The sequence below is a fragment of the Grampus griseus genome (genome assembly GCF_964374135.1).
Source record: "Grampus griseus genome assembly, chromosome: 5".
Taxonomy (NCBI): domain Eukaryota; kingdom Metazoa; phylum Chordata; class Mammalia; order Artiodactyla; family Delphinidae; genus Grampus; species Grampus griseus.
This window is the reverse complement of record NC_138998.1, coordinates 83,793,319-83,809,371: the sequence shown is the minus strand read 5'-3', so window position 1 is coordinate 83,809,371 and position 16,053 is coordinate 83,793,319. Positions and strand designations below refer to the sequence as shown.

The following is a 16,053-nucleotide window of genomic DNA, read 5'->3' as shown; positions in this document are numbered from 1 at the left end:
CTATGTAGAAAATCCCCCCCCAAAAATCTACCAAAAAACTTCCTAAAATGCATAAGTGAGTTTAGCAAGGTTGCAAGATACAAGGTCAACATACAAAAATGAACTGTGTTCCTACCTACTAGCAATGAATAAATGGAATCTGAAATTTTAAAAAGATGTCATTTGCAATAGCACCACAAAAATAAGTACTTAGGTATAAATCTAACAAAAAATATATAAGATATGTGGAAAGCTATAAAATACTCATAAACAAATCAAAGATCTAAATAAATGGAGAGCTATATCATGTTCACAGATTAAAGACCCAATGTTGTTAAAATGTCAACTCTCCTGATTTGATCTACATTCAATATGATCCCAATCAATCTCAATATGGTCCCACATGTAGCAAGCTTTTTTATACAAATTGACAAGATTGCCAATTTATATAGAAAGAACAAGAAACTAGAATAGCCAAAACATTCTGAAAAAGAAGAATAAAGTGGAAAAATTCACATTGTGAGACTGAAAGATTTACTATAAAGCTACAGCAATCAAAGATAATGTGGTACTGGCAAAGGACTACACATAAAGATGAACAGAACAGAATAGAGCCCAGAAATAGGCCCACATAAATGCAGTCAACTGATTTTTGACAAAAGTATAAATGTAATTCAATGGAGAAAAGAGAGCCTTCTCAACAAATGATACTGGAACAAATGGATGTCTATATGCAAAACAAATGGATGTCTATATACTTTACACCTTATGCAAAAATTATCTCCAAATGGACAACAGATCTAAATGTAAAACATAAAACTATAAAACTTCTTGAAGAAAATATAAGAGAAAATCCGAGTGACCTTGGATTTGGAGATTAGTTTTTGCATACAATACTAAAAGCACATCCAGTGAAAGAAAAAAAAAATCAATAAATTGGACTTTATCAAAATTAAAACTTTTCCTCTGTGAAAGTCGCTTTTAAGTGAATTAAAATACAAGCCACAGACTGGGACAAAATATTTGCAGTCACGTATCTAGTAGAGGACTTGGTCCAGAATATATAAAGAACTCTTAAAACCCAGTAAGAAATAATAAGATAATAAGCAATAAGAAATAACAACTCAATAAGAAAATAACTCAATTGAAAAATGGGTCAAAAAGATCTGAACAGACACTTCACCATATAAGACATGTAGAAGGCAAGTAAACAAATAAGATGCTCAATATTATTTGTTGTTTGGAAAATGCAAATAAACACCACAATGAGATACCACTCATGACACACCTATTAGAATGCTTAAAATGCAAAAAACAAGCAAACAAACCAACAAACAAACCAACAAACCAACAAACAAAAGGACAATAACAATTGCTGACAAGGATGTGGAACAAGAGGAACTTTCTGGTGGGTATGCAAAACAATGCAGCGACTTTGGAAGAGAATTTGGCAGTTACCTAAAAAGTTAAACATAGACTTAGCATACTACCCAGGAACAACACTTCTAGGTATTTACCTAAGTGAATTTAAAACTTATGTCTAAACAAAAACCTACATGTGAATGTCTGTAGCAGCTTTATTCATAATCGCTAAAAACTGGAAGCAATATTAACAGAAGAATAGAAACAAATTATTTCAGAATAAAAAGGCTATTTTTAAAAAAATGGCCTTCAGCATATAAATAAAAAGGTTTTGAAGAATTCTGAATAACAAGTGAAAATACTCATGATAAAGTCCTAAATGTAAAAAGCAGCTTAAAAACTATATACACCTACACACACAAATTATCAACTTAACTATTAAAAGAGAGAGATGCATCGAGATAAAAGAACAGAAGTAAGTATTCTAAGATATTAAGAGTAGTTACCTCATAGATTATTTTCCCCCATCTTTTTTGTATTTCTCCGGTGTTCTACAATGAACAGATACGAGAGGAGAAATGTTCTGTACTGTGTATTTTTTAAATGGTCTCACTTCTTTACAGTAGCATGCCCCCAGTTCTTCATGAGATGTTGCTGGCTGCTCTATAAAAAGGGTTCTTTGGTCAGCCATATGTGACTGCTTGGCACACTGTCCCTCTTCTGGAGACTCATAATACCTGGTAGGATGTTAAAGGTTCTGAGAAGACAGCTAATAATGAAACTTGTTTAACTTGATTTTTTTAACCAGCATTTACCAAATTTTTTTGACCACAGAATTTGTATTTTCTCAAAACTACTTAATATCTCAGGAACTACTAGGATTACACAGAACACATGTTGGGGAAATGTTCACTTAGAACCCCTCTGGTAGTTTTTTTTTTTTTTTTTTAATAGTAATCTATTTATTTTTATATTTATTTTTGGCTGTGTTGGGTCTTTGTTTCTGTGCGAGGGCTTTCTCTAGTTGCGGCAAGCGGGGGCCACTCTTCATTGCGGTGAGCGGGCCTCTTCACTATCGCGGCCTCTCTTGTTGCGGAGCACAGGCTCCAGACGCGCAGGCTCAGTAGTTGTGGCTCACGGGCCTAGTTGCTCCGCAGCATGTGGGATCTTTCCAGACCAGGGCTCGAACCCGTGTCCCCTGCATTAGCAGGCAGATTCTCAACCACTGTGCCACCAGGGAAGCCCCCCTCAGGTAGTTTTTAAGGGAAGTAACTGAGCTGTTTCTGGAGATTTCTTTGGCTGATTTAGCAAAGGATGAATTATATATGCCTTTTGCTCTATGGACAAGATGACCCATTATGTGGATACCAGTCAGCCTCTTCCCCCAGCCACTGCTGTCATTGCCCAATGGGCTCATGAACAAAGTGGCCATGATGGCAGGGATGGAGGATATACATGGGCTCAGAAACATGGATTTCCCCTCACCAAGGCCAACTGGCTATGGCCATGCTGAGTGCCCAATTTACCAGCAGCAGGAGAAACTAACACAGAGTCTTCAATACGGCCCCATTCTCCAGGTTGATCAGACAGCTGTCAGGTGGCTGATTATATTGGACTGTTTCCATCATATAAAGGGCAATGTTCTATTCTTACTGGAATAGACACTTACTCTGGATATGGACATGCCTTTCCTCCCCGTAATATTTCTACCAAAACTACCATCCATGGACTTACAGACCATCCCTGGATTTACGGAATGCCTTATTCACAATCATGATTTCCACACAGCATGGCTTCTGATCATGGAACTCACTTTACAGCAAAAGTACAGAAAAGGGCCCATATGCAAGGAATTTACTGGTCTTATCATGTATCCCACCATCCTGAAGCAGCTGGCTTGCCAGAATGGTGGAATGGCCTTATGAAGACTCAGCTGCAACACCAGCTAGGTGGCAGTACCTTGTAGGTCTGGGGTTAGGTTCTCTGGAAGTCTGTATATGCTCTGAACCAGCAGCTAGTACATGGTACTGTTTCTCCCATAGCCAGTATTCATGGGGTCCAGGAAGCAAGGGGTGGAAGTGGGAGTGGCACCACTGTAACTAGCAAAATTTTTGCTTCTTTTCCCACAAATTTATGTTCTGTTGGCCTAGAGGTCTTGGTTCAAAATGGGAAAATGCTTCCACAAGGAGACATAAAATGATTCCACTGAACTGGAAAGAATGCCACCTAATCATTGTGGGCGCCTCATGCCTCTGAATCAACAGGTAAAAAAGGAAGTGCTGGCTGGGGTGACTGACCCCGGCTACTAGGGGCAATAGAACTACTACTCCACAATGGAGGTGAGGAAGAGTATGCCTGGACTATAGGAGACCCCTTAGGGTATCTCTTAGTATTACCATGCCCTGTGATTAAGGTGAAAGGAAAACTACAACCCAATCCATGCTGGACTACTAACGGGCCAGACCTTTCAGGAGTGAAGGTTCAGGTCATCCCATGATTAGCAGCGATGCTTGCTGAAGACAAAGGATAGAGTGGGTAGTGGAAGAAGGTAACTATAAGTACCAGCTGCATCGACTTGACCGGTTACAGAAATGAAGACTGTAATGGTCATGAGTATTCCCTTCTTATTTTGCTATGAATACGTTTGTGTGTATATGTATCTTGATTTCTTTTCACTCTTATTCCCTAATCATGTAACCATAAGATGTATTGACTTTGTGTCATGGTTAGCAAGGAGAAGAATAAACATCATTCAAGGACTTTACCTCCTCTTCTGGGGAAGAGGTGTTCATTTTCAGTTGTATGCAGGATAGTTGTATCATGTTAGGCAGAATTATGATCTTGTTGTTTATTTGGAGACTAGGTATGGTTTAGGGAGATGTATATGGGTGCCAAGTTGATAAGGCATGGACTTATGATTTTAATTTTATGTGTCAACTTGACTGTTCCACAGGGTTCCCAGATTAAACATTTCTGGGTGTGTCTGTGAGGCTGTTTCCAGGCGAGATTAGCCTTTGAATCTGTTGACTCAGTAAAGCAGGCTGCCCTCCCAAATGTGGGTGGGCATTATCAAGTCCTTTGAGGGCCTGAAGAGGACAAAAAGGCAGAGGAGGGAGGAATTTCCCTGTTTTTTTGCTTCTTGCCTGCCTGTTGAGCTGGGATATTGGTCTTCTCCTGCCCTTGAACTGGGATTTATACCACTGGCTCCTCTGGTTTCAGGCCTTTGGACTTGGACTGGAATTACTGGAATTACCAGCTTTCCTAGGTCTTCAGCTTGCAGACAGCAGCTCCTGGGACTTCTCAACTCCATAATCCTGTGAGCCAGTTCCTCATAATAAATCTCTTCCTATACATATATTTTATTGGTTGTGTTTCACTGGAGAACCCTGGCTAATACAGTTTCCAATTCAAATCCCTCCTCTATGAAAATACTTCTGATTTCTCCAAAATCTTCATGGATCTGGCCCTGTTCATATAACTCTCTTGATCTCTTTTGGCCTGTGAGGCACAGGACAGCATATGCTTGTACTATATTCTCTCTGACAGGTGTGTATTTTTAGGCCTTATCTTTCCAACTATAATTTAATAACCTTGAAAGTAACAGCTTTATCTCTTACTTCTTCTGTATTTTCTTCCATTTGTTCATTTGTTTGTCCATTCATTTTTCATCCATTCAGTAGATTTTCTGAGTTTCTACCACTAGCCAGTTCAATAGTGAGTAACATCTGAGCGCTCCCTTTATTCTTAGGGAGATTACGGTTTAGTTGGGGATACAGAAATGAATAAGATAATCAAGAAACAGATACATAATTATAAGCCCTGGTAGTACTTTGAAGAAGATATACTCAGAGTCCATAAAGGGGGACCTAAGCTAACTCTGGATAGAGAGGAGGGTGGGACAAGGCAGGAAAGGCTAACCATGTTGAGCTAAGATCTGAGGAATGAATAGGTTTTCATTAAATAAGGTAGAGAAAGGGTGGAGGCGAGAGAAGAGTGTTCCAGACTGAAGTTCTCCGGAGGGAAGGTGCACAGGACCACAGGATGGCACACAATAGGCTTCAAAGGACAGGTGGCTGACCAAATAGAAACTACTAACCATTTTCTTCAGTCTCTTCTCTTCTCGTTTTTTCTCAAGCTGAGTCTCCTTTTCTTCTGCCTCCCTCTTCCGACGCTCCTCCTCTTGGGCCTTTAACTGGGCCTGATCAAGATTAGAATTTGTAAAAATCAGAACCCTCAATTTGTGTGGAAATAAGATCTTTTATGTTGAGGAAAGTCAAGTATCTACCACAGTGCTCGCCCAGTCTCTGGAAGAAGCCTGTACTTTGTGTTAAAAGTAGAAAGCCTGACCAGCAGGTGGTCAGTAGTGTAACCTAAATGTTTCTCCAAAAGAATTCTCTTCTACTTGGGAAGATGAGACTAAGCATGAATAAGACCATTAACTTTTCATTACAAAATGATTACTTTTTAGTTCTTATTTTCATTTATGAAATACTAAGTCCAAACTATATATAGCGTAAGAAAATTTTTTCTTCCATTTCACCAAAAAACCCCAAAGCTGTTAGAACTATTTATTTTTTCTTAGTAGGTACAAAATTTACTTCTGGCAGTCCAGGTCAAAACTTTGGAAGATAAGAATTACTCACCTTTGTAAACTTATCAGGTTGGACATTTACCTGTAACACATTAGTCTTGGTTATGTGTAAATCTCCTAAGTTGCCAGCTCCCAACAACTTTCATAATATTTCCTTCCTGCTATACTAATGATGCTGATGTTTTTTTCCTTCATTTTCCTAAAATTATCACAGAGTTCAGGCCAGGAGGCAAAAAGCCATATCCAAAGTTGGTGTTACACTATTGCCTTAACGGTCTTAAACAAGCTAGGTTTCATCTTTTAATAAAGACCTATACAAATCCTTTTTCTTGCCTCACTTTGCATTCTTGATTTATTACCAATTTCTCCTCTTCTTTTTTTTTCTTCCTCTCTGCCAAGATCCGCCTACGTTCAGCTCGCTGAACTGCTCTCTCTTCCATGGCTAGAAAATAGTAATGCAGATCCAATATAAAAAATATAAGGAATGCTGCAAAAGAAATGTCTCCATTTTATAGTAAAATTTAGTGTTATTGTTAAAAGTTTTCTTTTAAGTTGAATGTTCACAATCTCAGAAGTATATGTGTGTGCATAACATTTATATAAAAATATAATTACGGGCTTCCCTGGTGGTGCAGTGGTTAAGAGTCCGCCTGCCAATGCAGGGGGCACATACAGGTTCGAGCCCTGCTCCACATGCCGTGGAGCAACTAGGCCCGTGTGCCACAACTACTGAGCCTGCACTCTAGAGCCCACAAGCAACAACTCCTGAGCCCACGTGCCACAACTACTGAAGCCCATGCACCTGGAGCCCGTGCCCTGCAACAAGAGAAGCCACCGCAATGAGAAGCCCGTGCACCACAACGAAGAGTAGCCCCCGCTCGCAGCAACTAGAGAAAGCCGTGCACAGCAACAAAGAACCAAAGCAGCCAAAATAAATAAACAAACAAATAAATAAATAAAATTTAAAATATATATATATAATTACAAAAACTGTAGGTATACACACACACACACACACACACACACACACACACACACACACACACGCCCTACAAGTTAAAGCCCTACAATCTCATCCTCAGCAATGATGAACAATTTTCAGATTAATTATGTTTTTGTTCACATTTCTATTAGAATAACTGTTCACTGGTTTAAACAAGATAATCTGTCTTGATGATACTTTTAGTACGTGAAACCCAGAAACCAGAATTTTAATCTGATAATTCTTTTAATGAATGTAGAAAACTTTAATTACATCTAACAAATACTCTGAGAATAGAATCACTCCTCAGATCCCACTGAGTTTGCTACTTTTTCCTAAGTCACTATACATATGTCTGTATATGTAACAACAATGACAACAAACAAACTGAAGTTTGGGGTCATAATGATTACATTTTTAAACTAGCTTTAAGGCCTGGATATCCAGATGGACAGGAAATGGAATCGTACTAGGCATCTGAAGAACTGGCATCTGAATGAATTCAAGTGTCAGACTCCTGTTCTTGACAGTCTATTAAATATCCATCCAAAACAAGCAAATGTGCAAGATGGCTTGACAATACGACTCTGTCACCAGTTGGGGTTTCATAGGCAGGGGGGCATGGGTGGGAAGAGTATCAAGTTCTGCTCACCTAAGTCAGCCAATGGTTACTTTCGGTTCCTTGTGCTATGTTACAGAGAAGAAAATTTAAGTCCAAGTTTCAAGAATTAATAAACAAAAAACTCGCCAGGCTATTTCTTACAGATATTAAGTGTCTGCTTTGCTGGAAAAAGAATAGTGGGGTTGGCACAGATGGCAGGAATGAGACTCTCTTTAAGGGGGCAGAAATAGACTAGAGGATTAAAGTGAGAGAGCCCCGAGAGGCAGAGTCTGTGGTAATATGGCCTTTTCCCATCTTTTCTAGAGCCAGTCATTAAAGACTACTTGAAAAGTAACCAGGTGTTCTAAAACATGCAAAGTCTTTGATCAGCTAATAATTTTTTAAAAATAATCACACCAAACTGGGCATTTCCTGAGCATCCTCATTGGTGGACAAAGAGGGCATAAACTGCTGACCTGGAAGAGAGTTAATGTAAAGATGGCTGATTTCTTCATTAACAGGAATGGACTTCAGGCACAGTGTCCTTCAGGTGACATCACTTCCTGTTAGGGCAGCAATCTTACCATAGATGAAAGATCAGATTTACAAACCACAATGTAATTGTCAAAATGCCTACCACTTCATATAAACATATGTTCAGTGCATGACTAAGTACAGAGTAAAAACAACTGGCAGATTCACTAGGGGAGTTCTAAGGAATACTTCTATTCTCATAGTATGGTTTGGTTTAAATAATGATTTCTATGCACATCAAGAATGTTATTAAAATGTCTGGTTTGATTTGTAGAGACGTGGATGGACCTAAAGACTGTCATACAGAGTGAAGTAAGTCAGAAAGAGAAAAACAAATATATACCAACGCATATATGTGGAATCTAGAAAAATGGTATAGATGAACCGGTTTGCAAGGCAGAAATAGAGACATGGATGTAGGGAACAAATGTATGGACACCAAGGGGGGAAAGTGGCAGGGGGTGTGATGAATTGGGAGATTGGGATTGACATATATACACTAATATGTATAAAATAGGTAACTAATAAGAACCTGCTGTATAGCACAGGGAACTCTACTTCACTCCACTGTACAGTAGAAACTAATACAACATCGTAAATCAACTATACCTCAATAAAAAAAATGTTTTTTTAAATGTCTGGTTTGTGGATTTCATTCTAAAAGCCTATCATCAAGGCACAACCCATTATAAAATGATGTAATAACTTGATGTGGATTGCTGTAAACTGATCAATATTTTAATGTTAACAAAGTACAGTGATAGGTGATCTTTATCAGGGTTTATTCTTAGCAGCTACATGGAATTTTTTATTTGTGTAATTGTCCCATTTCTAAAATCACAATCCAAATTACAGAAAAATGCTTAAAACTTTCAGCAATGTTTTGTTTGTTTGTTTTTTGTTTTTGTATTGGCTAGGAAGACTAGAAAGTTTGGCAAAAAGGGTAGGAAAAAGTCGTGGCATTCTCTGGTGTATCCACTTCTCATGTGTCTACCCATCTTAGACTTTGACTAGGTTCTGCCGAGTCTCAAAACCCAAGAGTTGCCAGGATTCAGTCCCAACACATTCTACTCCAAGAGGAAAGATAACCACAACCAAGGCCCCACCAAGACAGCCCTGCCTTTCAGTATGGGATGGGGTGCCATCAGCTGCCTTGGATTCCTTCTGGGTCCAGACAGAGAACTTCGGGAGTCACTTCTACTACCTTCAGTCCCAGGGGAAGCAACAGGTGACCTGCGGGGAAAAAAAAGGAACAGAATTCAGACCAATCACTAGCTTCATTCAAAGCCCTTGCACCTGAGGAACTCAACACCTTTTACAAACTTTAATTAATCCTCACTTTCTGAAATAACTATGTATTATTATACCCATTCAATAAATTGGTGTAATGAGGTGTGGAAAGGTCGAGTGATTGGCCTGAGTCTACAATGTGAGTCAGGCGCTCTGATTCCCATCCCAGTGCTTCAAATCAATACATCACCCACTTCTTATCCTACCATTTATCACACATACTGAGTATGTCACAAGCACGTCTAAAACCATCTTAAATAGCTTTTGAGAAATTTGGACTCTAATTCTAGGCTCAAAGATGTTTACTTTTATCTCAAACAACTACAGACTTAAGCTAGGTAACTGGCCATAACCAAAGGCTGCTCCATTTGGACCTGATATTGTCTGACCTTGTTCTCAGCCCTAAACATACTCAGAAATCCAGAAATTGAGTTAGAGCAAGTAAGCATTTTTCTCTTTTACTGGTATAGTACTGCTACAGTATAGACAGAGCTCCTCAGACAAAGGCAGCCACCATACAAATGCTAACTATATAACGGGATCCTTAGAGGCAGCCACTTGCCTTACATACGTTTTGGTACCTGTCACATACCAATCACCACGCACGGGGCTTCTCTGCTTTGCGAGTGCACAGTAAAAGAAAAGGAGTAATTGTAGAGTCCGGACGCTGGGTAAAGTTCAGGAGCCTTTCGATCACAAAGTAAAAAACCCCAAATAAAGAGTCCAAAGAGTGTTCTGATACAATGGACATACTTTGGAAGCACCTGGCAGGTTCTTTTTCGTTCATCTTCTCCGGGGTTTGACAGTAGGCAGCTCTGTGTGTCAGCATGCCCTGCTGCCCGCCGAGCCTCTGCCAGCCGCTGGTTTTCCCTCAGCTCCAGAATTGTTTTCTGCTGTTCCTGAAGTTTCTTCTTCTGCTTTTCAATCAGCTGTTGCTGGAAGATGTGGCGGTTATGGAAATGACCCATGCACATAGGTTCTGCTTTCTGGCTGCTGGTTCTGAGCTTCTCTTTGTTGCCAGGCTGTTGGGAGGGCTCAGTGTCTAGGGCCTTGTGCGGTTTAGTGTCAGATGTATCCAGAGGGACATTCTGGAGGGGAACCTGCAAGATGTCCTTTGTTGGTCTTCCTAGGTGGGGGCTGGGCACATAACCATTGGTCCCCAAGGGAGGTTTTTCCCACAAAGAGGGGATGGCAGCCGCCTGAGAGAGAAGGAACGTGTGATAGCTCAGCTATTTAAAGGACTGTACTGGTGAGATCCAACTCTACCTGGTCAGCACTGTTCTGTTTAATGGCACAATTGCCCTGCACCCCAGCCAGAGCTGCCCTGTGCTCCTGGCCTGACCATCTCAGAAGCCACCAGCCTTAGCCCCGTGAGTCACTCTTAGAACGTGCCCTGCTGCTCACCACAGAAGCTGGTGGGAGAGTGGGTACAATCATACAAACCACTGCCATGGCCAGGATATGTGGAATCAGAAAAATGTGCTCTTAGAAATATCTAATTTGGATAGTTTGTTTGTGAATTAGGCATGATTACTCCAGATATATATTCCAGGAATTTAATCTGCATGAATTGACCCTGAATTTTGCAGGAAATTGAAAATATTGTGGCAAAGTATATACTGTTTCTCAAGACTGTTTGAAAACTAAGGAATAACTTTACAAATCAATAATAGCTCTTTAATAATAACAATAGCTCTTTATTTTTTTATTTTTATTTATTTTTTATATCATTATTGGAGTGTAACTGCTTTACAATGGTGTGTTAGTTTCTGCTTTATAACAAAGTGAATCAGTTATACATATACATATGTTCCCATATCTCTTCCCTCTTGCGTCTCCCTCCCTCCCACCCCCCCTAACAATAGCTCTTTAATAAGAGCTCTTTCAATGTCTCTCTTGCCACCAGTAAATTAATCACAGGGTATCTATTTCAGGATCAAGGCCTAGATTAAAGCATACAGCTTTAATCCAGCTATTCCCAAACAATTTATTTATGGGAAATATTTGCAAGCCCACGATCACTGGGCAAATATCTGCATTATATAAGAATAATGCTACCTAATAATATTTTGTATTAGCATATGGCTTAATAGTTTTCAAAGGTTTATCACATAAATCTCATTTAACACACTGAGGTGTCATACTCAATTACAAATTCTATACAGATGGGAAAGATGCAGAATTCTTAATCAGAAAAATTTATCCTGGCTAAAATAGTGTCACAGTTAAAATGTTTCTTCTAGAATAGTTTGATTCCATGCTCTAAGCTCTGACCAGTTTTTGATTCTGTCACCTGCAGTGGTGTAAGGAAAAAAAGTACTGTGAACTATCTTATTATCTTAGAAGCTTCTAGCTCTAACAGGGCGCCATATTTGGGAACTCAAACATATTTTTCAGAATGATGGAAATATTTTCCATAGACTCAGCCAAAGTGAAAGATGTGATATATGGAAACTCTGAAATGTTAAATATTTTTAAAAATATCTTTTATTTCAGAAATGTCAGTGGACATTTATTCATGAGAACACCTGCTTAAGCAATTTAGCGTCAAGCAGGGTTTGTGTTTTAGGCCCTTTTAAACTTTGTGGTAATGATACGTTATTAACCCAGCAAGACTGTAAAAGCCTTGAGTATAGCAACAAGATTTCTTTTGGATCATGGTAACTTTTTAAGGTGAAAATAAGAGAACGAAAGAAAATCTTAATGGTACAGACTGTACTTAATAGAACAGGACTGAACAGTCTGGCTCAATTAGAGAAAATCACCTATTAGCTAACTGATAATTTCAAAAAATTTCAAGGTATGAGATATGGGTTTGTGCGTTCCTGTGACCGTACAATTAATGAACATCTAACTATAGATTTTATATTGTCATTTGTTCATGTTACACTATATACTCTGGACAAGATCAGAATTTATCAGTAAACTATAGAGTCTATTATAGCCTTTTATTTTAATTTGCTCTATTTTTCACAATTTTATCTTTTCTTGATAAAATCTTTTGTCTTGACTTCAGAGATCTGGAGACATTTCTCTTGAGTCTAAATTATATATATACATTTAGTAATTTTTCTGTTTTATGCAGGTAACAAAAGACTTTCTGCTGACATTTTCCATTTGAAGATAATAGTGGAACTTTGTGAGGTAAAAGGTTCCACAGAGCTATTGGGTGGAACTGATAAGATTCTCTTGGGTCTCAATGGAAACAAGATTATCTAACTGACACAAAGTTACATAAATTGCCTAGGGGAAGGGACCAAATAAGCATCCTCATGATCCCCCTTTGTTGAGACACTAAGCTTGAATTAAAACCAGCCTACTTGCTGGCAGTAATAACAATAATCACAATAAAAAGCAAGGCTGGGAATCATCCAAGTGTTCAATTTAACTTCACACATTTGAGTTAAGTATTGATACTTAAAGGCATTATGTAGAAGGTGGCAGGGGAAGGGTTGGGGGAAGGATAGATTGGGAGTTTGAGATTGACATAAACACACTGCTATATTTAAATAGATAACCAACAAGGACCTACTGCATAGCACAGGGAACTCTGCTCAATATTTTGTAATAACCTAAATGGGAAAAGAATTTGAAAAAGAATCAATACATGTATAAGTATAATCGAATCACTTTGCTGTACACCTGAAACTAACACAACATTGTTAATCAATGATACTCCAATATAAAATAAAACTTAAGAAAAAAGAAAATGAGTTAAATAGGTTTCCCTACAGATTAATAATTCTGAACTTAGAGCACAGAATTTAAAATAAATGTACAATGTAAAAGAATGAAATTAGAACACTCCCTAACACCACACACAAAAATAAACTCAAAATGGATTAAAGACCTAAATGTAAGGCCAGACACTATCAAACTCTTAGAGGAAAACATAGGCAGAACACTCTATGACATAAATCACAGCAAGATCCTTTTTGACCCACCTCATAGAGAAATGGAAATAAAAGCAAAAATTAAAAAATGGGACCTAATGAAACTTAAAAGCTTTTGCACAGCAAAGGAAACCATAAACAAGGCAAAAAGACAACCCTCAGAATGGGTGAAAATATTTGCAAATGAAGCAACTGACAAAGGGTTAATCTCCAAAATTCACAAGCAGCTCATGCAGTTCAATATCAAAAAACCCAATCCAAAAATGGGCAGAAGACCTAAACAGACATTTCTCCAAAGAAGATATACAGATGGCCAACAACCACATGAAAGGATGCTCAACATCAGTAATCACTAGAGAAATGCAAATCAAAACTACAATGAGGTATCACCTCACACCAGACAGAATGGCCATCATCAAAAAATCTACAAGCAATAAGTGCTGGAGAGGGTGTGGAGAAAAGGGAACCCTCTTGCACTGTTGGTGGGTATGTAAATTGATACAGCTACTATGGAGAACAGTATGGAGGTTCCTTAAAAAACTAAAAATAGAACTACCATATGCCCCAGCAACCCCACTACTGGGCATATACCCTGAGAAAACAATAATTCAAAAAGAGTCATGTACCACAATGTTCATTGCAGCTCTATTTACAATAGCCAGGACACGGAAGCAACCTAAGTGTCCATCGACAGATGAATGGATAAAGAAGATGTGGCACATATGTACAATGGAATATTACTCAGCCATAAAAAGAAATGAAATTGAGTTATTTGTAGTGAGGTGGATGGACCTACACACTGTCATACGAGTGAAGTAAGTCAGAAAGAGAAAAACAAATACCGTATGCTAACACATATATATGGAATCTAAAAAAAAAAAGTGGTTCTGAAGAACCTAGGGGCAGCACAGGAATAAAGATGCAGACGTAGAGAATGGACTTGAGGACATGGGGAGGGGGAAGGGTAAGCTGGGACAAAGTGAGAGAGTGGCATGGACTTATATATACTATCAAATGTAAAATAGATAGCTAGTGGGAAGCAACTGCATAGCACAGGGAGATCAGCTCAGTGCTTTGTGACCACCTAGAGGGGTGGGATAGGGAGGGTGGGAGGGAGACGCAAGAGGGAAGAGTTATGGGGATATATGTATATGTATAGCTGATTCACTTTGTTATAAAGCAGAAACTAACACACTATTGTAAAACAATTATACTCCAATAAAGATGTTAAAAAAATAAATAAAATAAATGTACAACTAGGAAAGTTATTTGTATTCATATATGACAGACAAATAATTAAAAACAAAATAAAACAAAACTTAACTGTATATAGTACCAAACACCATAAATAAACCAAAAAGACAAATAAAAACAATGAAAAAAACCTGCAGAATATATAATAATAAAAGCATCAATAGTCTTAAAAATATAAAGAGCTCCTATAAACAAGAAAAAGATATATATTCAAGGATAAAAATGGATAAAAGGTATCACTATTCATCTTTCTATACCCATTTTCAGATACATATATATATGTAAATGGAAAATATAAAAAATGTTTAACCTCACTAGTAATAAAAAATGCAAATGTTGAAGCAATAGTAACACAAAAAATATTTTACTTGTCAACTTGGCAAAAATGATAAATATGTTATCAGGCAGGAAAACAGGTACTTCTTTGACACAACCTTCCTGGAAGGGCAATTTGGTAAAAGTCTTTAAAATATGCATTCTATTTTTAGGTATTTATCCTAAGTAAAGCCTTATGGATGTGTGCAAAGACTTAGCTACTTGTTCACTGAAGCTCTGTTTATAATAGTGGCAAACTAGAAACAACTTAAATGTCCAGCAACAAAGAAGGAGGTATACAGTCTAGCTCGTGGTTCATGATAGAATTTCATGCAGCCATTAAAAAAGATGGCACAGAATGACAGTCCTTAACCAGGGGTTATTCATCAGGTTCACCGTGGAACTTTAAAAAAAGTATGGTGCCCCACACCCAGAAATTCTGATTTAGTAGGTCTGATTCTGTGTTATACTCTCAGTTGGGAACTACTGTTGCAGTAGATTTAGTGACACAGAAAATTCTCGTTATATTGCAGAAAATAATTTTAGAAAAACAGATTACGTTATTATTAAGTAGAAAAATATATTCTCATCAAAGTGGGTATAGAGGGAACATATCTCACCATAATAAAAGCCATTTATGATATACCCATAGCCAATATAATACTCAATGGTGAAAAGCTGAAAGCCTTCCCAATAAATTCAGGAACAAGACAAGGGTGCCCACTCTCACCACTTCTATTCAACACAGTATTGGAAGTCCAAGTCACAGCAATCAACAAGAAAGAGAAATAAAAGGTATCCAAATTGGAAGAGAAGAGGTAAAACCGTCACTATTTGCAGATGACATGATTCTCTATACAGGGAACAATAAAGACTCTACACAAAAACTATTAGAACTAACAAATGAATTCAGTAAGGGGACTTCCCTGGAGGTCCAGTAGTTAAAACTCCATGCTTCCACTGCAGGGGGCATGGGTTTGATCCCTGATCGGGGAACTAAGATCCTGCATGCCATGTAGCATGGCCAAAAAAAAAAAGGAATTCAGTAAGGTAGCAGGATACAAGATTAACATAGATAAATCTGTTGCATTTGTTAATACTAACAATGAAATATCAGAATGAGAAAGCAAAAAAGAAAATCCCATTTAAAATTACATCATATTGGCACAATACTGTAAATCAACTATACTTCAATAAATAAAATAAAGTTGTGTCCAAAAAAACCTAGGAATAAACTTAAAAGGAAGTGAAA

General features: G+C 38.0%; 1 protein-coding gene across 1 annotated transcript in view; it reads right to left on the bottom strand.

The window, feature by feature from the left end:
- The window catches only part of CCDC191 (coiled-coil domain containing 191), a 100,406-nt gene that overhangs the window by 30,876 nt on the left and 53,477 nt on the right, over window positions 1-16,053 (bottom strand). Inside the window, exons 10-13 of the mRNA XM_082655567.1 lie at window positions 10,093-10,538; window positions 9,170-9,282; window positions 6,292-6,374; window positions 5,438-5,539 (exon numbers count right to left, since the gene is read on the bottom strand). Coding sequence (XP_082511693.1) covers window positions 5,438-5,539; window positions 6,292-6,374; window positions 9,170-9,282; window positions 10,093-10,538 — 744 coding nt within the window. The remainder of the gene's footprint in view (window positions 1-5,437; window positions 5,540-6,291; window positions 6,375-9,169; window positions 9,283-10,092; window positions 10,539-16,053) is intronic.